The following is a 23,171-nucleotide window of genomic DNA, read 5'->3' as shown; positions in this document are numbered from 1 at the left end:
ATCAAGTGAACTATTCACTTTAAGGGGTAACTACTTGCTAAAACTGCCTTGACAGCTAAGGGGTGAAAAAAGGCAAATTTAATACCAACATTTAAAATTGTTCTGAGGAGATGTGGGGAAATACAAACCAATAAGTCGTTGGTAAATTAGCCAAATCTATAATAAGGAATAGAATAAAAAAGATATAATGGGAAAGATGCATAAAATTGCTCTTGTAAAGGGAGATCCTTCTCACAGATCTCCTGGAGCTCCCCACAGGATCCAAAAGCATACGAACAGAGAAAATCTAGTTAGCGTGGTCTATCTCAATTACCAAAAGCCTTTCAGCTAATCTGACCTGGCACAGGAGAGCTCTTACATGAATAAAAACTTTGATCAAAAGGCAGGGAATGGAAGGTGGGTTTTTATTATGGGGGCTATTTTTTACTAGGGAAGAGTGTTCGCCAACAGAGTCCCATAATGATCTGTACCAAAGCCCATGCTGTTGAACATATTTACAGACAATCTGGAAAAGGTGAAATAGCGAGGTGACAAAATTTGCTGATGATGTTAAATTATTTCTGATAGTGAACATGTACCGGTGAGAAAACGCAGGATGATCCCAGGATAATAAGAAGCTGAGCATGATCAGTAAAAAACGTAGGTAAAGTGATGTTTGTAGGAACAAATGTATGTCTTGAATTGACATAAAATGCTGGATTTATAGCTGACAATTTCATTTCAGGAGTCAGTACTTGGCACCACAGTAGACATGTCCATTAAAATATGAGGTCTGTGCTCAACAGGAAAAAAAAAAGCAAATAAAATGTTAATACTTAGGAAATGAAGAAAGAACACAAATAAGCCATTGTATAAGCCTATTGTGTGCATTTGACTGCATCTTATGTGACGTATGTACGTCTGGTTCCTTCTGAGATAATATACTAAAATTACAGCAAATGTCATGGAATAAGCTTCATCACATCTGTTTACCACTGTTCTATGTATGCACTGAGGGTTTTGTTTCCACCTATATGAAAATCACTAATGATGGAGGTTATGCTGCTACCTGATGTAAAACAGGCATAATGTAAGTAGGAATGAGGTCCTCACTTGAAAACACAGGTTTTCACTGTAAAAAAAACCAAAACAACGACTTACTTTCTACCCATAGAATTAATTATGGAGGACATTCAAAATTAAAAAAAAAAAAAAAAAAGCAGGATATCAAACTGGTCATGATCTCCTCAAACAGAAAATACTGTTCTTCGCCTGTGTGAAAAACACCTAAAATATAATTCTGTTATTCAAATGTTATTGTATGGCAACAAGTGAATTGCCTCTGCTTAAAGATTTTAAGCAATTTAGACTGTATAAAATATCCAATGTGGTTTTTGTTTCTCATAAAGGAAGTAATCCAGGATGTGTAGCCATGAGAACTGGGACTGCAGCTGGATTATGGGATGTTCTTGACTGTGAGACAAAGCAAAAATATATCTGTAAGCAGTGGGCAAAGAGTGCAACTGCTCCACCTATTCCTACTACTGCTCCAGTCCGCACATGCCCTGAAGGTTGGGTATCAAACAGCCACAGTAGTTCCTGTTTTAAAGTAAGTGCCTAAATAGTTAAAAGAAGAAAGGCTTTGAACTGCTTCGTTTGGGGTAAAAAAAAAAAAAAAAAAGGTAAAAAAAAAAAGGAAAGTAAAAGGGAGTTACAACATTTTGCAATATCTCAGATTAGAATGTAGCAAGGACACAATATAGGACTGGACACAAGGGGAGGGAGAAGGACGCAGAAAAGAAGATGAGGAAGTTTATGCCTCAGGGATTGAATGAATTGGAGCAGAAAATGGAAGAAGAGGAACATAAATATCAAGTTGCTAGAAAGACATGGAGAAAAGAGAAAAAAGAAGAAACAAGAAACAATTTAATATTTGCAAAATTACTGAGAGAACAGCATCAAAACACTGTATTAAACAGCAGAACTGGCAAAGCTTGGCTGTTAGTGCGGCTCTCTATATCAGTTGTGGTCACTAGGTTGTGCAAAGATCTCATATTTATCTGCAGTGTGTGAGAGTTCAGGGAACAAAGTAGAGAAACAATGTCACAGGCAGCGCAATGCCTAAGGCTGCACCTTGCTAAGATAAGCACATTAGCCCCCAAAATAAAGCATAAGAAGTCACATGAGAAGTTAGTTAAACCAATGTTTATGAAGGACAGTTATTACAGAATTTCTGATTCCTAGCTACAGGTAACTCGTATTCAAAGTACACTCCATTCAAAGTACACTCCATTACAAAAAGGCATACAAAAAGACTTTGAACAAGAAATGAGGTAATGTACAAACATTGATTTGGGATCATGTAGAATAGGAATGTGCTAAGTGAGAGATGTTAATATTTCTTATCACTTGATTGAATAACTGAGTCCTTCTCTCCTCCCTCTCCCCTTCCCCCTCCCACCCCTTTTATTTCAAACTCAACTGGAATGCTGTTTACTTGGACTGCTTTATCCTCAAATCATTTTTAGCTTTGACCAAACTTTTGCTTATTCTCTGTTAAACTATCAAAATGTTAGATGTATTGCAAATGTAAAGTGAGAGCTGCAAACCACAATGAGGTCATTCTTTTGCCTGTATCTTCAGACTCTTCCCAGGCCACCTTGCCTCCACCACAACCACTGTTCTTTCCTTACATCTGGAAGGTGGTCTGAACCCTTCTCCAGGTAAAGCAAGCTAAAGGGAATTAACATTTTGTTCCCTTTGTCACCACTATTCTATCTAGACAAGTCCAGTGCAAAACTTTTGTGAACAGAGTAATTAATGCTATTTCTCTTATGGACTTTTACTTGGCTTGTATGAAACCTCATTTATGGGTGAGTGAGGCTCATATATAGTCTATATAGAGTATTTTATTATAACATGTATAATATGTTTTAAATTTAATTTCTCCATAGTGTTTTAACAGACCAAATATTAAAAAGAAATCATGGCTTGAAGCTCGAGATTTTTGTAGACAAATAGGAGGGGATCTGGTCACCATTAACAGTAAAGAGGAGATACCGTTACTAGTAAGAGCAACATAGTGAGTATCTGCTGTATATTTATCTTACCAGATTTAAGAAACACTTATATGACCTGTTATGAATGCTTTTAGATTATTTCTGATTCCTCAAAAGCCAAAAAAACCCTGTGATACTTCAAAATTTTATCTACTTGTGAATGTTTTTAACGGTTTCATGAAAAGAAGGGTTGTTTATATCCAGGAAATTAAACAAACAAACAAACAAACCAAAAACCAAACCAACAGTATCATGATTACTAGAAACAATTTAAAAATACATGAAATTTTAGGGGGTGGTGTTTCTAGTAGAGTGGAAAACATGACCAATATATTTACTTTTAACTCACCTTAAAATAGTCAATGCTGAGACCATTTTCTGAAGCTGTGAAGGCCTTTCCTAAGAAAACAGAACATAGAGAAAATACAGGATCAATACTAGTACTAAGTCTGATAAGCAGGTCATTGCCACTGAGCCATAGAAATATTAGATATTTCTATGAAGAACATATGCAAGTGTATGCCCTTCACCAAAGGTAATAGTGTAATTATTACAACTTTGCTGCACTTTACAATGTGCTCTAGAAAGTTTAATGATATGTTTCTGGATTTTTTTGTGTTGATGTTTACACACGTCTCTGCCTTTTAATTTCTGATAGTGCCACTGGCTGTAGCTTTGGAAGAGTTTGGCTTGGTATATTTTCCTTGAATTCAAATGAAGGATTTGCCTGGAGTGATGGCTCTCCAGTGAGTATTTTAATTTTTCATCAAATTTTTTTGCTTGAGATGTTTTGGGGCTAGTACACCTACTTTTTATTGTTATCTTCATCAAAGAAAACACTAATCCTGCAAACATTTACATGGCTATTAACATTTATTATCATGACTAAAATCATGGTAGCATATTTGAATACATGGCAATCATCTGTATCTCATCAGGACCTGTAGCTTTCTGTGTAGCACTCCAACATATTTTCTTTTCCAATAATATATTATGAACACATAATGTCAAAACATAAAAATTTGTCAAACCAGATCTTTCATCCTGTCTCTGGCAGTGGCCAGAAGCATCATAAAAGCTAATCAAACAGCAAGCATATTTCTCAGTACACTCCTGCATCCCCCAGTAAGTGATGGTTCAGGGTCTTTCAGAACCAGAGCTCAGATCTATAACAGTAATTTAATTATTTCCATTAAGTTATCTATTCATCTCTTGAGCCCGTGTAAATATCCACACATGTGTGAAATGTTCCCGTAGGATTTCACAGCTTGTTGTCCTCCCTTTACTCCTACTCTCTATTCCCTATTTTTTAACCCAAGCAAAGACCTTTCCTCTTATACTCTTGCACGTTAGTTTCCATAAAAGTTTTGGGAAGCAATCTTATCAATAATTTTTAAAAAATCCCTAGTAGGTTATATCACATGGTTCTCCCTTCCCATTTGGATGTTAGTTTCTTCAGAGGTAACTCCACTAGGTTTGTAGGACATGACTTCCCTCCCAAAAGCCACACTCCCATCCTCATTAACCACAGGGGAGGAAAGATGTGAATTCTGAACTGGCACATGATATGATCACTGCCACTGATGGCTGGACAATGTAATTTTGAACCAGATCACTGGTGATGAAGTGAAGACTACTTCATCTGCACATGACTAGCATGAGTGGAATGGAGGGTGAAGTTCATAGCTAGGTGAAGTTCATTAGAGGCAGTCCATTTGCCTTTTTCTATTCTGACTGTGTCTAGGGCTTGAGGCACAAACAAGAGGAAAAGCCCTCCATCATAAGACATCCTGATCTCCTGATCACTGACATCATTGCCCCACTGTAAAAATTCTTGTACCTATTGGTTTCCCTATATTTGCACCTCTTTTATTGAGAGAGAGAAACTTTCAGAAAAAAGCAGTTTGTTTCTGTTTGCCAGTGCAGAGTACAACTACTGAAACAGATAAGAAGAGTAACAAATATGGTTTGTTCTATAGGTTAGGTACACAAACTGGGATGATAGTCCAAGAAATTCAGGAGGACACAGGTTCTGTGGTGTACTCGACGGTGGGACCTATTCTAAACGATGGTTTCTTTCAGTCTGTGAAGTACAGCTTGACTGGGTTTGTCAAATAAAAAAAGGTAGATTTATTCTTCTCTTCAAGTAAGAAGTTTAAATAATTTTATAAGTAGTTGCTTTCTCATATAAGCCCCTGGAGAAAGACACAAAATTTTGAAGAACTACTTTTTCTAAATTAAAGTGCATTGAGTAACATAATATATGTCAGAATTTTTCAGTGATAGATGATGAGAATAAATAAATTTATTTCTTAATGTAAATTAGGGTGTATAAATAATACATGTGTTTGTGAGGGTTTCACAGATTGCAAACTCTTTTAATATTAAGACATTTTTGCCTGTATTTTCATAATGTAGGAAGTAAGGAGTTGTGAATTCCTTACAATATTGGATTTTACACTAACGCAGGTAATGCTAAAAACCACATACCATATGTTTGTACACCAAAGATTTAGTGGTGCTCCAAATTCTTCTTTAACACTATTCAGGATTCAACTGCTTTTGGAAAAATGATGATTCAAAGCAGTGGCATTTCTTTATCTATCAGAACCACAAATAACTTGCAGTCAGTATAAATAGTCATATTCCCCCTTGCTTATGAATATTTGGGACTGAGAGAAGGTTTGATAAAGTTAAAGTAAATATAGTGGAATTTTTCTCCCTCTTCCCAAGAAGACCCCTCTGGAGGATTATGGGACGTCTATTGATGGATCAGTAAAGGGGCTGTAAAACCAAAGTTTAAAGTGTTTCAGGTAAATCTACTGTGATTTACAGACTGGAAGAACAATTTTGCTTTACATTGCTCTGCACAGGTATGAGATCCAGCCAAAGCTATGACTTTGCTGATGTGAAACACAGCTTATGGTAAAAAATTATAAGTAGATGACCATGTAGATTGCATAATGTGTAGAAATGTGTGGTTAAGCCTGCTTTCTGGTCAATGGCAAAGGAGTGCAGTATACTGCTCTGTTCGTCAATCTGCTCCTTGCAGTCAGTCACAAGCTACATCATAAAACACACTATGGAGATGTATCAGGCCTTCTATTCTCTTGTTTTTCAGGGGTGCCATTAAAATCGGAACCAACTGACATGTATGGTAGGTTTTTTGTGTACATTTATTCATCTTGCTCATTGTTTTTGTCAAAACCATTATTCTAACATGAGCTTTTGTGTTCTACAGATACAGAATTTAAGGTTACCTTATTTATCTTCCAGCATATAAAACCACCGCAGATGGATGGGTCATATATGAAGACAAGCTATACTACATCAGCAAAGAATCTGTCTCCATGGAAAAAGCCCAAGAGTTTTGCAGGATAAATTCTGCAGACCTGGCTGTTGTTAATAGTAATAGTGAGAGAAGGTTCCTACAGAGAGTGTTAAAAGAAAATGTAAGAATCATTATAAACAGACAGCCTAAAGTAGAAATGCTTTTGACAATCTGCTTCCAAAACTTGAATTACTTGAATCAGCAGTAAAGCCATCAGAATTTTCACTAACAAAATCCACCTGAGATGGATTCTATGAAATTCCTCCCCAAACACATCCTTTGGTCCCATGGGATATGGTCTCTCCTGCTCTGCACCAGCTGTGCTGAGGCAGTGAGGCAGGCCGGTAGGAAGAGCAATGCAGGAAGGTGCCAGCTGTGTTGGGGAGTAGCTGGTGCGAGAGGGAGTAGCTGGTGTGAGAGGGAGACTTCAGGTCGGCATTAGATGGTACTGCAGTCTAGGAGGGAGTGTGAAAGACATGTACCAGTTTCTGACTCAACATCTCTTTCTCTTCTACCCCATCCTAAGGGCCCTCAGTCTTGCAGGACTCAGATCTGGTGCTCCAGGTAAAAACCTGGCTTCTGCGCCTGAGTGTGTAAACACATCACTGTGCTTAACTATAAGCACATGCTTTACTACTGTCGACTTCAGTGACTCCTCTGTGAACTTAATCAATAGCACATCCATTTCTACTTGTTTTACTTCAAGATTGTTTTGGTTTTTTAATTAAAACAGTACCCTTCTGTTTTAGGAGGAATTCTGGAGTCAGTCAAGAGGATTCTTCATTGGTCTGAAAGTGAGTCTTGATAAAAAGTTTAGGTAAGTTAAGATGATCACTGCAGCTCTTAAAATGTAGAAACAAATGCAATATTTTACATAGCTGGAGATACTAAATGTGTTGTTTTCAAGAACTGAAAGCCGTTCCACATAACAAGTAGAAAGCAGAACAGAATAGTCCTAGAATATCCTAAAGTCCAATAGGTTTCCCCAAAAACAAATAGAAAAAGAATATTTCTTCTTGAGTACACACTTACTCAAAGAAAGGCTTGGTAGCTATACTCTCCATACACACTTTCTCTAGTTTATTTCAGAAATTTTTGCCCTATAAATTGGAGCTAAACATTACTGCACTGGATTTTACGCCTATAAACTCAGACTTAAAATATGCTCCATACTACAGAGCCTAGCCTTCTTATGCTTTTTATCTATATATCACAGCTTCAGAGAGGTCCCTCAGAGCTAGAAAGATGTGGACAATGAGTACAAAAGCTGCTTCTGGCAGAGATTTTTAAGGTAGCTTCTGCAAACTCCCATTCCAGGAGAAAAATCAGCAGAAGTTTACAATACAGTAAAATTAACAAATGTTGCAAAAAGACCAACTCAAAAATGAACTCAAAACTAAAGTAAATACTGAGGAGCATGATATTGACGCTGCCTACCTTCCCATCTGCTAGTTAGGACACATCTGGGAGGAGAAAGAAGATGCTTCTAATCTTGACCTGAAACGTGTTTAGAGGAGATTTGAATTTAACATTTCTATTTCAACGCTGCTGTTGAGTGTCTGTAAATCGTTAACCTGGGAAAGGGCAGAAGAGGAGTGAGAAGAGACAAATTGGTAGTGACTGAGTCAGTGCATGATTCTAACCTCCTGATTTAGGAAAAAAATTAGTGAGATAGGACATTGCTTGGTTCCAGTGAGCATCTCCTTTATTTAGATCAAGAGTATCAGCAGCAGCAAGAGATAGATGAGGGAGGTGAATTTGTTTCCCACTTCAGGCTGAGTGACCTAAATTCTGAATAAAATGCAGTGCCAACCTCTTCTTCTTTCAATAGCAATGTATTAAAGTAAAAAACATAAGCATAAAGAAACCATGTCAGCTTTGATACTTCAGAAAGAGTGGTTTTAAAGCTGACAGAATGTCCATTAGTTTCCAGACACAAGACTTAATGGAAATAACCTATGGAGATATTGCTTTTCAGGGTAAAATCCACAGAAAAGTATTTTTTTCCTTGTTTTCATCTATGAAAACATCAGGAATTATCAGATCGAGAAGCATACTATTAACTAGGTGATATAATGAAATCACTTAAGATAAATAAAACTTTAAATATTTTTCTCTGATTACTCCCGCCTGTTAATGGAAAATATGCTTGGTGTTTTCTTTTGGGATTTTTTTTTTTGCTACCAGTAACATTTTACTAAATTTCTTCAAATTAGAATAATCTGATAAGGAGAGGAAAATCTGTAACAGTTCTTCCAGTTTCAGTCATTAGCGCTCATGAACCTTCTTAATTGTGATATATTGATTAGAATTCTTATCTCACAATTTAAGTGTATTAATTAATAACTGCTTGTATTAACTACTTGTATTAATAACTTTAAGCTGGATAGATGGGACTCCAGTAACCTATGTGGCCTGGGCTCCTAACGAACCCAACTTTGCAAATAATGAGGAAAACTGTGTGGTAATGTTGTCAGTGCAAGGTAGGTAACAAGGTTAAACTACTAGATTTTACTTTTCTCTGCTTGGATTATAACTGATGCTGTCAAACTTCTGTTGTCAGCTGTCACGCAATATTTTATGGCTTTTTTCTGCAATTCCTTTCCAGTGACAAGCAAACAAAATAAGTAACTGGTGTAACCACCAGTCGTGAAAGAGTCCATGTCCTTAGAATGGGGAGATTTCAGTACCGCATGTAACTTAATGCAGATGTCTCTGGATTTATAAGATTGATGTTGCATCTTTTTACAGGGCTTTTCATTAATTCTCTAAGTAAAGTTGAATGGGGTCTTTCTTCTCTCCTGTGAGCTTAAGAAAACATTTATATCAGCTACAGGAAAGAGGAAGATTGAAGGTAAAAGCCAGGAGGAGAGGAGAGAGACAAGTAGACCTGATGAACTAAGACTGTTTTACATGCTTTTAAGTACTCTCAAATGTAAATATCTTGCACATCCTAGAGCTAAATTTTCCTCTTGGTTGTATTTCTGTAATTTAGATGAGGCTAATAGGAATTCAGTAATATATGTATAAGGAAATCAATCAGTTTATGTTTTACAAAGAATTCATTCAACAATCCCACCTGAAATTCTGCCTTTATATGAAGACATTGAGAACACGATTCACTTTTCTAAACATAGGCATCTGGTCTGATTGAGATGCAACCCTCCTTCTTTGGTTGTTGAACCAGAAAGAGACACCTATACTACAGGTCTCTGCCATATCTACCAGCTTTGCATAAATGGCTCAGCATTCCTGAGCTTGTCTTGGATGATGCTAGAAGTTTACATGTGGGCAACTGAATCAGACCATAAGGGGAATGTTAAGCTTGAGCTGACAACAAAATGTAGTTAATGAGGCCTCAGAAGTCTTATTATGGTCAAATGGAGATCTTGCCAGCACAGCCAGTGCTGCCTGAAGAGCAATTTGTTTTACCCTAGTGCAGTATTCAGTTGCCTACATGTAGGTCACTGTAGCCATCTGTGATGTTCTAGATTTAGCCCAGCTGACTGTAAGTTTTCCACAGTGCCATATCTGTCAGCTCTCTGCAGGTACCTTGCATAGCCTTTCAAATGGTGCCAAGCACCTCTGTTTAGACAAATGTATCCTGCCCTAGCTCTCTATTGACTATAATAGTAGTTTAGAAACCTACTATATATTTTGACAACTGTAATGAAGTATTTTAATCTGCAAACTGAATCCCTTGATAACATTATATTAACTTGATGTTGGCTCCCATATATGAAATATGTACATATTTCATAATGTGTGTTTGAACACTACACTGTTCCGTTAGACTGATTTGGCATTTCCTATCTCACCCATTTCTGATCCATTTTCTTTTCAAATTTCCTTACTGGTGAATATGCCCTGCTGTCTGCAATGTGGTGATGCTGTAGCCTGAACAAGTCATAAACATCTACACACACTTGTGGAGAGCCCTGGATGAGGAGCAGGAAAGTCAGGCAGTTCAAATTAAGCACAAGGGGCTACAGCTGTTCTACTATTAGAGCTTCAATTGTCTCATTCAGAACTGCCATGGTTACTTTGCCTTCAGATCAAGCTGCAGCCTGAAATACAAGAGAACATTGTGTTCTGCTAAAAGAAAAAAAAAAAGTTAATTTTCTTTTTTTAATCCTCTTTCTCCTGTAATTCTCCTACTCAGACTCTTTGATGGATGGGGCGGGGGGAGAAAGTAGAATGAAGTTAATTGATGACTAGAGCATTTCTTCTGAGTCACTGGTCCTTTCTTCCCAGTCCATTACTCTTCTTTCAGTTGCTAGACAATAGCCCAGTAACTAAGAGTGCTGAGCATTTAAAATCCATAAATATCTTCTGTTTGTGAAAAATAATTGAGTGCATAAATGTAGTATGTGGCTCTTTTACTCAGTTTTACCATCTGAACAGTAGAGATTAGCATCTTTCAAACTCAAAAAAGGAATTAATAAGTTATTGTTACAAATACTATACCATGTTGATCTGCTTATTCAATCTAATATTTTTAGGCTTGTGGAATGATGTAAACTGCGGTTCGTCCAATAGATTTGTATGTGAAAAACATAACAGTTCTATTAATTCAACATTCCCTTCTCCATTGCCTCCTGGAGGATGTCCAAAAAGTTGGTTTTTCTTTAACAACAAGGTATGTCAGCAAGTATCTTCAGAAAATTGTGTAAAGCAGTGGAACTAAAAAAAACAAAACTGCAAAAATATGGTTTTTATAATTATAAAATAAATCTAGAGAGCAACTATCCAGTCAGAACATGCTGGCTGGATGGCTGGGCTTTTTTGGAGGTGACTATTTAACTTTGAAGAGAAATACAGTAAAAGTAGATGTATGCTGAATGAACTTCAGAGACCATAGTTTGTACAGGCTTAAAATAAATTGTTCCTATTTAATAAAACCCTTCCTCCTCTAATGTTTTATGTATTTATGTTAGAAACTGAATTTTTTAATGGTCAGTCTTGAAACAAAAAGCCCTTCAGGTGAAATGATTTAGAGATAATGTATTTGAGCAAACCCTTTGGCTTGTACAGGGTTCTTGAAGCTTTAAGTTTAGAAAGATGATGCCAAACTGCCATTGTTTTGAGTACAGTTTTACATTCAGACATGGTCTAGAAGTCCCCTTTGCTGTAACAGAAGAATTTGTACCAATTTGAGTTGAAGCTCTATTTACCAAAGGCTGGTTTTTTTTACTTTATATACACTGTTTTACTATTGCACCCTCAGAATGTTAGGTCACTCTGTTGCAACTACAGTCACTGAAAGCAGGGCAAGACACAGTAGAGATCATTCCCTGCAGCTGTGTCACCCAAAGCCACATTTTCTTGGTTTTAAATATTCCCTCTGTTATTGCAGGAAGCAAACAGATGAAAATGTGAAAAGAGATTAGGTACTTGACATCATTGCAATCAGTTTAGATGACACTAGACTCCTGGACTGTGCAATGAGAGGGGCTATGTGTCTACCTGGGCAGACATACATACTTTCTACTCTTCAGTTCTGTCACTTATTCTAGCCCTGATTTCCTTTTCTGAAGAAATGTACATCCTATAGCTAAGTGATATTAGTCACATACAACAGTTCCCATCTTCGCTACTTTGAATGAAGCCCTTGCTTTTTTCCCAGTGTTTCAAAATATTTGCTTCCGATACAACAAGAAAGCTCATGTGGCATGCTGCACGAGATGCTTGTATCGATTTGGGAGGAAACCTGGCTACCATACCAAATGAGCAAGTGCAAGGTACATATATGAGCTCTTTTGAAAGAAAAAGCATTAGTCTCTCTGAAGAAACTGCTATACTTGCCAAAATAGATTATGAGATTATCTGATGAAAATTGTTTATTAGCCAGGTCAGTTTATGCTTCATTTTAACTCCAAAGTGTGAAACAATAGCTAAATTATTGCATATAAGAAATAAAGTGTGTGTTTCTAGTTCTTTCAGTTGTTCAGTTTTCATAAAACTTCCAGTCTTTTTTGAGTGTGATTGCCCAGATCCCTCAAACTGACAAAACATCTGTATGTTCTGTCTCTCTCATGAGCAACATGATTTGCTGGAACACTATGTGTATGTACACAGTGAGGAAGGGGATATTTTCTAATCTGTTTGAGAGCTTTCATTTTGTCTATTTTTTTAACCTTAATGCTTGTATAACGTATGTTCCTATGGATGCTTAACTAAAGGTTTAGTTAAAGGCAGATGGGCTCTGTAGTAAGAAATATTATCCTTTTAATATGGCCCCAGTTCTGGGCTTTTGCACATTTTTCCTGCTTTGGGTAAATTATGATGAGCTTTCCTTAACGATAAATCTTTGCTTCCCTCTAGCTTTCCTCTTCTATCATTTAAAGGATGCCACGACTAATGTTTGGATTGGGATGAATGATATCAATGAAGAGTCTGCATTTCTTTGGACAGATGGAAGTACTGTTTCCTACACCAATTGGGTTAATGGTGCACCAGAACAGATACAAAGTTACTTAGACTATTATGACTTGGAAAAGTTAACAGACAATACTGTGGAGGTACAGGAAATTTAAGTAACCTGTATGTTTTAGGCAGCTGGATGATTTTCCCAAAAGGGAAGTTACAGCAGTAATAACAAGATGTTCAAACAAGTCCTTTTGTAAGCAGAAAGCAAATCACTAGATAACCATTCCAAATACACCAAAAATATTTGGCAGAGGTTCTGAAAAAGATGGACTTTGTGTTTTCCATCTGACCTATTGCAAAATAGCAATTCTATAAAACAAGCCTGGGGAGGCATATGTTACATCAATTCCCTCACAAACTGCATTACCACAAACACTGAAGTTGCAACACTAAAAATAGAAAAATTATGATAAGCCAAAATTAAGGTTGTTGGTGCAACATTAATTTATCCGTGTATATGTCCCATCCCTGGCTACTGTGCTCCCACACTATTTTACGAGTTTCTAATGGTATGAAAGGATGTCATCAATAAAAGAGATATTGCCCTGCTGAAATTCAATCTCTTTTCTAAAGGAGGGAAACACATAGAAGAAATTATAGGCAGGTAGTCACTGGAGATTTTTAACATCTATCATCGGTCTACCTGCTTATGACTAAGTTTTAAATCAGGATAAGAAAGAAACTCACATGAAATGCCAAAAGACAGTCACTGCCAACCTTGAAATCAGGGGAGCCATGAAGAAATTAAAAATAAGGAAGTAAAGGGAAAATTTGGTTGTTACTAAAAACATCTGATAGTGATAACTTGATGACCACAAACAACTGGTAAAGCGTACTTGCTTTCTGCAAGATAGTCTGCTTCAGTTAAGATAAATCCAGCCTACTGCTTTTAATAATAGTTCTTGTACTGTTTCGGGGTTTTTTTTAAATCAATGGAAATATTTTGAAGTAGTTCTATGTAATTGTAAATCAGAACTGAGAAGACATATTGTAGGCACCCTAGTCATTTCTGTAGTCATTAAAGGTTTCTTAATAAAACTGGTAAAATTATTTTTATAGGCCTTCCTTTCAGATCTTGACTGGCACCAGTGGAAGCCTGGTCCAAATTTAAGGGATCACTAGTAAATATAATGTCAAGTCATTTGTCAGAAACCTAGGAAATCTGAACTAATCATGTAAGTGCTCAAAGAGCACCTTTCCTTTCTTCTTCTCTCCTCTTTTCTCTGTCATCAGGCTGTACCAGGAACATAGGAGCTTCAGCTCACCACCTCCTGACTGCCTCTTGTAATGATTGTGTATCTTCCCCTCTCCTTCAGACAGATTGTGTCTTCATCATGAAGATGGATGGGAAATGGAGAGATGATAGCTGTGACAATAAGAGAGGCTATATATGTCAGACGAATTCAAGTGAGTTCTGTTTAATTCAGTCTCCTAAACAGAATAAGTATCTCAGTTATATAAGCTGAATATATAAACCAATGTGAATTTCTTTCAGCTCTGAGTCTCATTCTGAGTCTCTCAGGCTTTCAGAGCTGCACCATCTCTTAAGGGTGGACTATTTTTAAAGTACATTTTGTTCTACAGAAATTGCTGGAGAAGAACCACTATCTTAATTGGTGTTTTGTTCTAAATAATGAATAATACTAGAGAATAGTAAATGGAAATGGATTTCTTCTCAGTGAAGTATGAGGCTTTTAGGCATCTTCTTTAAGTGCAGTATAAAACCATGCTCTAACAGTGATATCCCCTTATTCCCATCTGTATCTGAGCAGAGTATTTAGTCTTCTCTTAGCGTTTCTACTGAATATGATGTCTATTAAAATGTACAGCCTCTTGGCTGTGTCTTTATTGTTGAAGAATATTGCGGTTTTTTTACACCAAAATGAGTGATGAATGTTGACTCTTCTGCTGTAGAACTGTAATTATGCAAATACCTGCTGCCCAGCCATATAATGGGAGTAGAGAAGACAAAGCACAGATAACAAAATAGTTTTGCCTCACCTTTACTACAACATTAGTAAAAACTAATAGCAAACATATAGTTTTAGGGAGGCACTTTTAGCTTGTTTAATCGCAGCTACAGCTGTTCTTTATACATCTACAATCCCAAGGGCGGGAATAGATACTGCCTGACTCAAACACACAAATAATGCTCAGGCAGCCCTTACAGTCAGGCTAACAACTTTGAGTCGATAACAAGTGGTGATCAATTAACATTAACTATCAGTGTCTCATGCTGTGACAATAGGGTGCAACAGTAAATGCCTTAAACATCTAGCCCTAAGTCCTCTCCACCAGTGATTTGAAATAAGTGCATGCTCAGATATCCAGATTTAGTCAAAATATCTTAAAGCACAGGAAATCAAATATCCAATTCATGAGTCTTAGTATGCCCTAGTCAGGCCTGTAGCAAGTATACTATCTATTTCAGGGCACCTAAGATTTCACTCTGCTTTGTCCATTAACAAATTTGGTTCATGTTTTACAACAAGTTGGGGTTTATTTTATTTTTTTTTTCTTTAATTAACAATTCTTTCATGCGCTTCAATAAACATTTTAACTTATGGTTAAACTTATGGTTTAACTTATGGACCTTTTGATCTACTTTTTTGATAGCTTCCATGCTAGAGATGAGAGATATGTTGTAAATTCCTGCACTCATTTTTTTCTCCATAGTTACTGTGCAGTCTGAAGTACCAACAACAAATCCATCCTCTGGTTTTACCCATTATGGTGACAGTAGCTATTCATTCATCTCATCTGAAATGCAATGGGAAGAGGCCAGAAAAAATTGTCAAGACAAATCCGCCGAACTTGCCAGCATTTTGGATGCCTACATCCACTCATTCTTATGGATCCAGATGTTAAAATATGGAAAACCTGTATGGATCGGTCTTAACAGCAATATAGTAAGTTCTGGGCAGATGGAAGTTGCAGGCGCTTGGTGAGCTCTCTTCCTCTTTATAGACCTGCTGGATGGCCAACTTGTAACAGTGCTGAAATAACTGTACTCTGAATGGTTTTACTGTATATATGCATAGATTTCTAGTGGTTCTGTTAGAGTTACTCAAAGACTTTCATGCATCAAAAGGGGTGAAGATTCACAGAAAAGGTTAAGAAGAAGCAAGAGATGGAAGTAGAAAGTTCTAGAAACAGTAACATAAATGAGGTACAGACTGAGAGTCATAAGCCAGAATGTGCAGCTACTGTGCATCAATCTCTAGCCGTTCTGAAAGTCTAACTCCCTGCCATATAGAGGGCTACTTATAACTATTATTAATAAAAGTTACTATTAGCATTAGAGAGATATTTTTAGGCTATTTTGACTGTTTAATATCAAGTAATCTTTACTCACCAAATAGCTCCCAGTTTTAATTTAAATAAAGCAGAGCAAAGGGGATGAATTTTCTGTAATTGCTTCTCTTGATGTGGGATTTACTAAATGACCTAAAATGGACTAATCTGAATTTCTTGATGTGTTGTAGAAGTTTGTGTTACTTCAGAAAAACCCTTCTGAAAGCAATGTACTGTTGAACACCATTTATATATTGTTCTTGCGTAACTCGGAGCACCCAGTGACATTGCTTAGAAGAGTGATTGGTGTTTAAAAAACAAGAGCAGCACAGGGCTTTTTTTTGCTGAAAAACTCAAATAGATGTAGAACACCGTATTTATGTGCCAGGTCTTTTTATGTAAAAAAATTCTTCTAACAGAACTTGTTTATTTTCAGACTGGCAGCTATTACAAATGGATTGACAACTGGAAAACCAGGTACACAAAATGGGCAGCTGGGGAACCAAAGGAGAAAAATGCTTGTGTCTACTTAGATCTTGATGGTACTTGGAAAACAGCATCCTGCAATGAAAGCTATTTTTCAGTTTGTAAGACATTAGATGGTAAGCATATTAATATAACCATTTTAAAGACACATTCCTAACTCCATTAGTCTGCCTAATTCTAGAGACTTGCTCCGGCCTGGGCTAAAATCCTCAGAGGAGTATGCTTCAGGATACCATCTACATCCCTGCAGAATGTGGAGATTTGCTATTGGATTATATATGAATTCCGGCACATGAAAGCCTCTTGTGCAAACAGATATGGCCGCTCTGCTTTCTTTTTAGCCATAACTGTTTGCATAAGATGAAGATCTATCTTCAAGGTATTTTGCTCTTTCTGAGACATGAGCATTGATCACACTTGAGATTGTATATAGTGTAAGTAAGTGCTAGGAAAGTGCACTGACTGTGTGGATTGCAGCAACTTCACACATAGGTGTCACTGAGCCAAAATGCAGGCAGGAGTTTCACTCCCAATCACTATTGCTAAAGCTAAAACAGTTCTGATGTAGGTGTAAAACTTCTGAGAATGTAAATTATACTTTAACTCTTTGTAGAGGTATGTAGAGGCCTGTTTGCTTGTAGATTTTGTAGAACTGTGTCATTTTCCTCCTTGAGGTTTTAAGGCTATGTAACATAGTCTGTTCCTCATGTGAAATTCAGGATAGATTTTTGTCATTTGAAGGTTGCTTCCGAGTTAAACTTTACAGCTGTACATTTGGTCTGCATATGCAGTGCAGACCAATAGAAGTAAATTCGAGTTGCACGAGTGATCAGAAACAGCTACTAATTTGGCAGCTCCTCTGTATAAAGTGACAACATACAGAGACCAGTCAGCTATACAATATGGGAGTGTGGTATCAGTGATTCATTAGCCTACCATACCTTTCTGTGTGGTGAGAATGCAAATTTGAGATCTGTATCATCCGTCAGGGTTTGCTTTTCTCGCAATACTGCCAAGGCAGTTAGATGCTGCAGGATGTGATTTGTTTCCTTGTCCTAAGAAACGTAATTGGAGCAATAAGATGTTTCACACTCTTGCCTGCCTGTCTCTCACCATTGTCTGAGCTGGGGGCCTGTAGGAATAACCAGTAGAGGTCTAGATAGTTAAAGCTGGGTGAGAGAAATCCCACCCTATTTACACAAATATCCTACCTCCGAGGTTACTCATAATTTAACACCAATTTCATACAATATGCCTTCTTTAGCTGTAGCTCCTACTGACCCTGCTCAGCTGCCTGGAGACTGCCCCGAAGCAGCCGATCTCCGAGCATGGATCCCTTACCATGGCCATTGCTACTACCTCGAAGCATCAGCTGGGACAAGCTGGGCACTGGCCTCCCTCGAGTGTGCTCAGTTAGGTGAGAGACTTCATTATCAACTGATGAGATTTGTATGAAAGTTTATACAAAACTCACATTAAAATGTAAAAACATTGATTAAAAAAAATCATTAGAAATAATCAATTTATCTACCAAGCTATTCTAAATCTGGCACAATGAATATAAACTGACACTTGCAGCCTCCCTAAGTGTAGAGCTCCCCATCAGCTCCTGGTTTCTGGGCCACCATCCTGTGGGCAGTGGTAGGGGGCCATGGCCACTAAGCACCTCCAGGGTTCTATACTCTGCAAGAAGCAATGAGGAAGCCAACAAAGTAGCGTGCATAAATACCTTCAGAAGCAGTTGTTTGTACAGACTTGAAAGAGGACGTCATTCCAGTAATAACTCATATAGGTTATGGTTATTTGCTTACTAATGCCTTTCAGGTGCTACCTTGGTTTCAATAGAAAACATGGATGAATCTGACTTTCTGATCCATACAATGCAACCACTTGGAAATAAAGTAGGAGGCTTCTGGATAGGACTTTACCAAAATGTGGATGGTAATGTCTTACTTTCAATATTTAATTTAAAATGATTTGCTAATATGAGAAAATTGAGGATAAATGTATTTTTTACAAAAAATGGCTTGGTCTTCTGCTGAAAAATGTGTTGTGATTACAATTTTGAATTCATTTGCTGAGCTAAGGACTTAAAATATCCATGAGATATGGGTTTTTTTGTTGTTTGTTTTTTTTTTTTACTCTGTATCTTGTTCTTTAGGCCAGTGGTTGTGGCTAGATAACACTGCACTGGACTTTGTTAACTGGGAGGAGAAAGAGTCCAGTGTGGAGCACCACTGTGTTGAAATGACTGCACCATCTGGTTATTGGGAAAACAGTGATTGCTCTTCTGAAAAGGGATTTATCTGCAAAAAACCCAAAGGTAAAAGTCATTAGTAAATCAGTCATTAGGGTCAGAGCAGATATGTTTACTAGTAACTGTTATAGCTTTCCACCATATGTTTGGAAGTAATTTCTAGCAATTTCATTTTGCATATTCTGCTTTTCTAAATGTCTGTAGGTGCCTGTTTTTGCAGACTGTGAGCTTGTCATATCACTGTCTGCAATCACCTTGGAATACGGTAACATACTGTATGCACTACAGGTTGAGAACAAGACTTTCAGAAAACTTTTTAATATCTAACACAGGCATTGGTATGGCATCTGTGAAACCCTTGGGCAAACTTATGACTTTTCCAGGAACTAAGTACTGTAACAGTTATTACACCCCTGCAAAGAGTGTGAAAAATCAAGCTGCTACTTCAAGCCTGTCATACTCAAAACCTGTATTACTCCACCACATCAAAAACTGGCTTCATATTGGACCTGATTCAACAACCTTTACGTCAGTAATGCCTCAGGGATACTAAAAAGCCAGCTGTTTGTGTTGCAATAATAATATAAGGAGTACTTCCTTATTAAATGAAAACTGCAATTCATTACAGAAGCTGTCTTATCAACATTTCTGGAAAATTTCACATAATACTGTATATGCTAATGTTTCAAAGGTAAAAAAACCACATGTAGTATTCCCAAGTGGAGATACAAAAGATATAATTGTCTGAAAGAAAGCACTATCTTTCCATTCTTAAGTTAGGTGTGAAAACCAAGCTTACCTAGAAAATGGTAGGTTGCCATCTTTAAAACTTTGTATGTTCTTTTGTAGTAGCTGTGATATCAGATTTAATTTTACAGCTTTTATGCTGTGCATTGTTCCCAGTAAATCATGGGGAACATCCCTGTCCCATGCTGAAAACCTAATTTCCTGTGCAAAACAATTTTTAAGATTCCTTTGTTTGGATGAAAAGTTGAAAGGATGTGATTTCAATACTAAAGACACTGCAAGGCACAGTAGTTCTCATAAAAATAATTTAAAATTTGGGATTAAAAATAATTTTAAATTTGGGATTTAATCATTTTGCAAATGTAGTTTTAATTAAAAAAAAAACAAACCACAAACTGAAATGCAACCAAGAAACAGTCATCTCCCATGCACTTTTAATTTCCATGTTCAAATCAGCACATGCCCACAGCAGTAAATCAGTTAATCCCCATTAAAGATTTACTAAGAACACACAAATTATATTTCATCCTATATAGTACCCAAATAATAAGGAGGCATTGAGATCCATCCATTGAATCATAAGATGCTCTGATATGAAACTATTTCCTGCCTTAGTAGAGGATACTGTTGCTTTGTACATATTCATTTTACATTCTGCTCTGCTTTTGTTTCATTTTACATTTTGCTTTTATAATTTCTACTCTGGATAGCAAGTGTATTATCAAACTGTAATGTAAAAGAGTCAAGAAGAGAAGTATTTTCATTGCAATTTGGGGAGTCTTGATTCAGAATAGTTTTTCTTACTTTATAAGAACATATAATATGTTAATTCTTCTTTTCTGAGTGTCAAACATTTTTTGCACCTTTTCAACAAAAAAAGAATATATAGAGGTCTTTTCTTTTTTTGTGTCTCTTTCTTATACATAGGCAAATGGGAAGATTACAGCCTTGATTCAGAGGGCATTTTCTAGGGAAAATGTTTAAGATTCCTAAACTTAATTGTAAAGTAGAATCCTGCTGGACATGCGGAGCTTCCTAAAATGTACTATGTGAAATTAATCTCCAGAGTTATACATCATGTTCTTAGTAAACTAAAATCAATATTTCAGGAAAAATGTGAGAAGGTATTTCTGAGTGAACATAGAAGAGAGTCAGTATTTCAATGTTGGTAGATATGAAAGCAATATAAAGTTTTTAATTAATTAATATTATAATCTGGAAATGTTAAATAGGAAGGTAAAACCTTAGTAATGTATTTTTTGCCTCACTTATATTGCCTTTTATAACAGACTTATATGCTATTAATGCAATGGTAATACTTCAGGGTATTTTGTTCCTGTATAATTTTAGCAAAACAGTCAAACATGAATTCTAATGAAGTGTCATATTATTTCTCTCTGATATTCATTGAAGTTGAGACAAGTGGGAGTCCTCTACAGCAAAAAGGTAAGAGCTTTCACAAGAAAATCAACAAAAATCTAAATACAAGAAGAATGTAAAATGAGTTTTCCCAAACCACCTCCTTTTAGAGAACACTTCTTGCTGACAGTTACTAGGGTGCATGGTTATAAATCATTAAGGGTAATCCCATGGTGCCTTTTACACGCACATGAACACTCACATGTTCTTGGTCAACTGGACTGCTGGAGGGTTAACCCTGAGCTAACAAACTCAGCAGTGACCCAACTTGTGACTGAGAACAGGGACAGAGAGCTTTAACTAGGCTGTCAAAACCTAGGTATATGCAAATTTCTTCCATAGGCATTATTGTAAATGATGTAACATAAAAATATTGTAAAACTAATTTCCAAATAATTAGAATCTCATATCCATATCTAAAGCATGGATTTTCATTAAATACTTACAAGCATCCACTGCACGCATTGTATATCACTGTAATCCAGATCCACTAAAACCATGTTAGCTTTAATGACAGAGACCTGGCTACTGATGAGCAGCAATTCAGGACTCAGATTTACACTGAGCAGACTCCAAGTTCAGGCAGGAGAGAACATCTCCATGTTTTTTGTGTTGTACATGGAATAAAAAATAACTAAGCTTTCTCACCCTCATATGCATTCATTTCAGGAAAGGAAAAGAATGAAGAGACTCACCCACCTGTTCATCATTCCACTTGGCCACTCATTTTCTTGGCTATTCTTACTCTTCTTGGAGCAGGCGTGTCAGTCTATTTCTACAAGAGAAAAAGACAAAACCAACTATCAACATATTCTGGCAATGAAACACTTCTAAAATGATGTGTTGGTGACTGAAGAATTAATGAGAATGGGTCCTGTGGCACGTACCGATTCAGAGGAGCAAGTTACTTGCTGAAATTAATGAAAGGATGTATCTGTTATCCCTAGCAAGAATATCTGTAATCTTAAATTAAATCCCTTTTCTCTTTTTGCACTAGCAGCTTCTTTTGCATTATGCATATTTTACAAAATTGGAATTATGGATTGATGTTATAGTTTTGTAACAGTCGAGATGTTCTCAAATGCCTTAGCAAAGATACTACTGTAAATAACTTGTCAAGAACAAAAAATGTAGTGGAAAAAGGACTATAAAAATCAACTAGTGAGAATGAATGTTCAATAAAGTGTAGAACTGTATTTCCTTGATTTTGTGGACACTGCAGACATCCCAAAAAATAAAATCTGCCCAACTCTGTTGCAATCTTGAACTTGTTTTACCCCACAAACTCCATCAGACCAGCACTTTTATTGTTCGTTATAGCTGTATCTTATTACATTTAATTATAAAATGGTGCATCATATATTTATATCAGATAACTTTGGGATAGAAAACCTCACCATTTTCATTTTCTGCTATGGAAAATACAGTTCATACCAGCAAAGGTTATTAAGCTCAGGTGTAGGTTTTGGTCTTTTTTCAGTTTGATAATATGAATGTTAACTTGTATTATGTTCACTAACATAAATTATTATCACCATTGTATTCTTCCTTCTTTTTGTTAATGCTTTGAAACAAAGTTTTTATTAGTATAATTTTCAATTTCAGACTTCACTATGAATCAAGTGAGAGGAAAGGGGAAGGGAGGTGCTCCTGTCTGCACAATAACTCTTTTGTCAATAACAAGGAGGGCTTCTCACCCCACCACTTTGAATTCAGCCTGAAGAAGCAGTAACTTGCCATTTTTAAATGTGAGAAAAAGGAACTGAAAACTAAGGAATGCTGCAGATGATACTGTACCAGGAATCTGCAAGCAGACTAAGTTTAAGATGTTAGATAAACAGTGGAAAGCAGTACAAAAGTGTATTTAGGTGAGCTGCAAATATAATTTCGATATTAAGCATTTTATGGGGGAGAGTGCGTATACACAGCAGATATCCCCAGCAAACAGCCTGCCTTCTCCAGGCCACACAGGGTCTACTGAGAAAGCTGGAAAATTAAAAGAAATAATAATTAAAAGTAATGAAGTTTCTTTTCTAGGCACTGGACTCATTTTTCTTGGCATAAATGCTACCCAGAATTTAGCACACTGATGAGAACAGGTTGTCACACACCCCAAGAAGTTTGTAACCAGTATTAAGCTGGTTGGTCATGTGAAAGTGGCAGCTCTGAA

General features: G+C 36.6%; 1 protein-coding gene across 1 annotated transcript in view; it reads left to right on the top strand.

Moving 5' to 3' along the window:
- LOC104520852 (macrophage mannose receptor 1) overlaps window positions 1–21,840 on the top strand; it is a gene marked incomplete at its 5' end in the record, with an annotated part of 31,448 nt that extends 9,608 nt beyond the window's left edge. Inside the window, 19 exons of the mRNA XM_029083667.1 lie at window positions 1,389–1,588; window positions 2,934–3,061; window positions 3,697–3,784; window positions 5,018–5,162; window positions 6,160–6,195; window positions 6,315–6,490; window positions 7,119–7,186; window positions 8,752–8,852; window positions 10,872–11,008; window positions 11,996–12,110; window positions 12,694–12,890; window positions 14,115–14,205; window positions 15,475–15,707; window positions 16,529–16,694; window positions 17,843–17,995; window positions 18,403–18,519; window positions 18,740–18,901; window positions 20,996–21,028; window positions 21,671–21,840. Coding sequence (XP_028939500.1) covers window positions 1,389–1,588; window positions 2,934–3,061; window positions 3,697–3,784; window positions 5,018–5,162; window positions 6,160–6,195; window positions 6,315–6,490; window positions 7,119–7,186; window positions 8,752–8,852; window positions 10,872–11,008; window positions 11,996–12,110; window positions 12,694–12,890; window positions 14,115–14,205; window positions 15,475–15,707; window positions 16,529–16,694; window positions 17,843–17,995; window positions 18,403–18,519; window positions 18,740–18,901; window positions 20,996–21,028; window positions 21,671–21,840 — 2,516 coding nt within the window. The remainder of the gene's footprint in view (window positions 1–1,388; window positions 1,589–2,933; window positions 3,062–3,696; window positions 3,785–5,017; window positions 5,163–6,159; window positions 6,196–6,314; window positions 6,491–7,118; window positions 7,187–8,751; window positions 8,853–10,871; window positions 11,009–11,995; window positions 12,111–12,693; window positions 12,891–14,114; window positions 14,206–15,474; window positions 15,708–16,528; window positions 16,695–17,842; window positions 17,996–18,402; window positions 18,520–18,739; window positions 18,902–20,995; window positions 21,029–21,670) is intronic.
- Window positions 21,841–23,171: the final 1,331 nt, after the last annotated feature.

Source organism: Antrostomus carolinensis, unplaced genomic scaffold (assembly GCF_000700745.2).
Source record: "Antrostomus carolinensis isolate BGI_N321 unplaced genomic scaffold, ASM70074v2 scaffold14032, whole genome shotgun sequence".
Lineage (NCBI taxonomy): Eukaryota > Metazoa > Chordata > Aves > Caprimulgiformes > Caprimulgidae > Antrostomus > Antrostomus carolinensis.
Note: the sequence above shows the minus strand (reverse complement) of the source record. Positions and strands in the feature narration are given on the sequence as shown.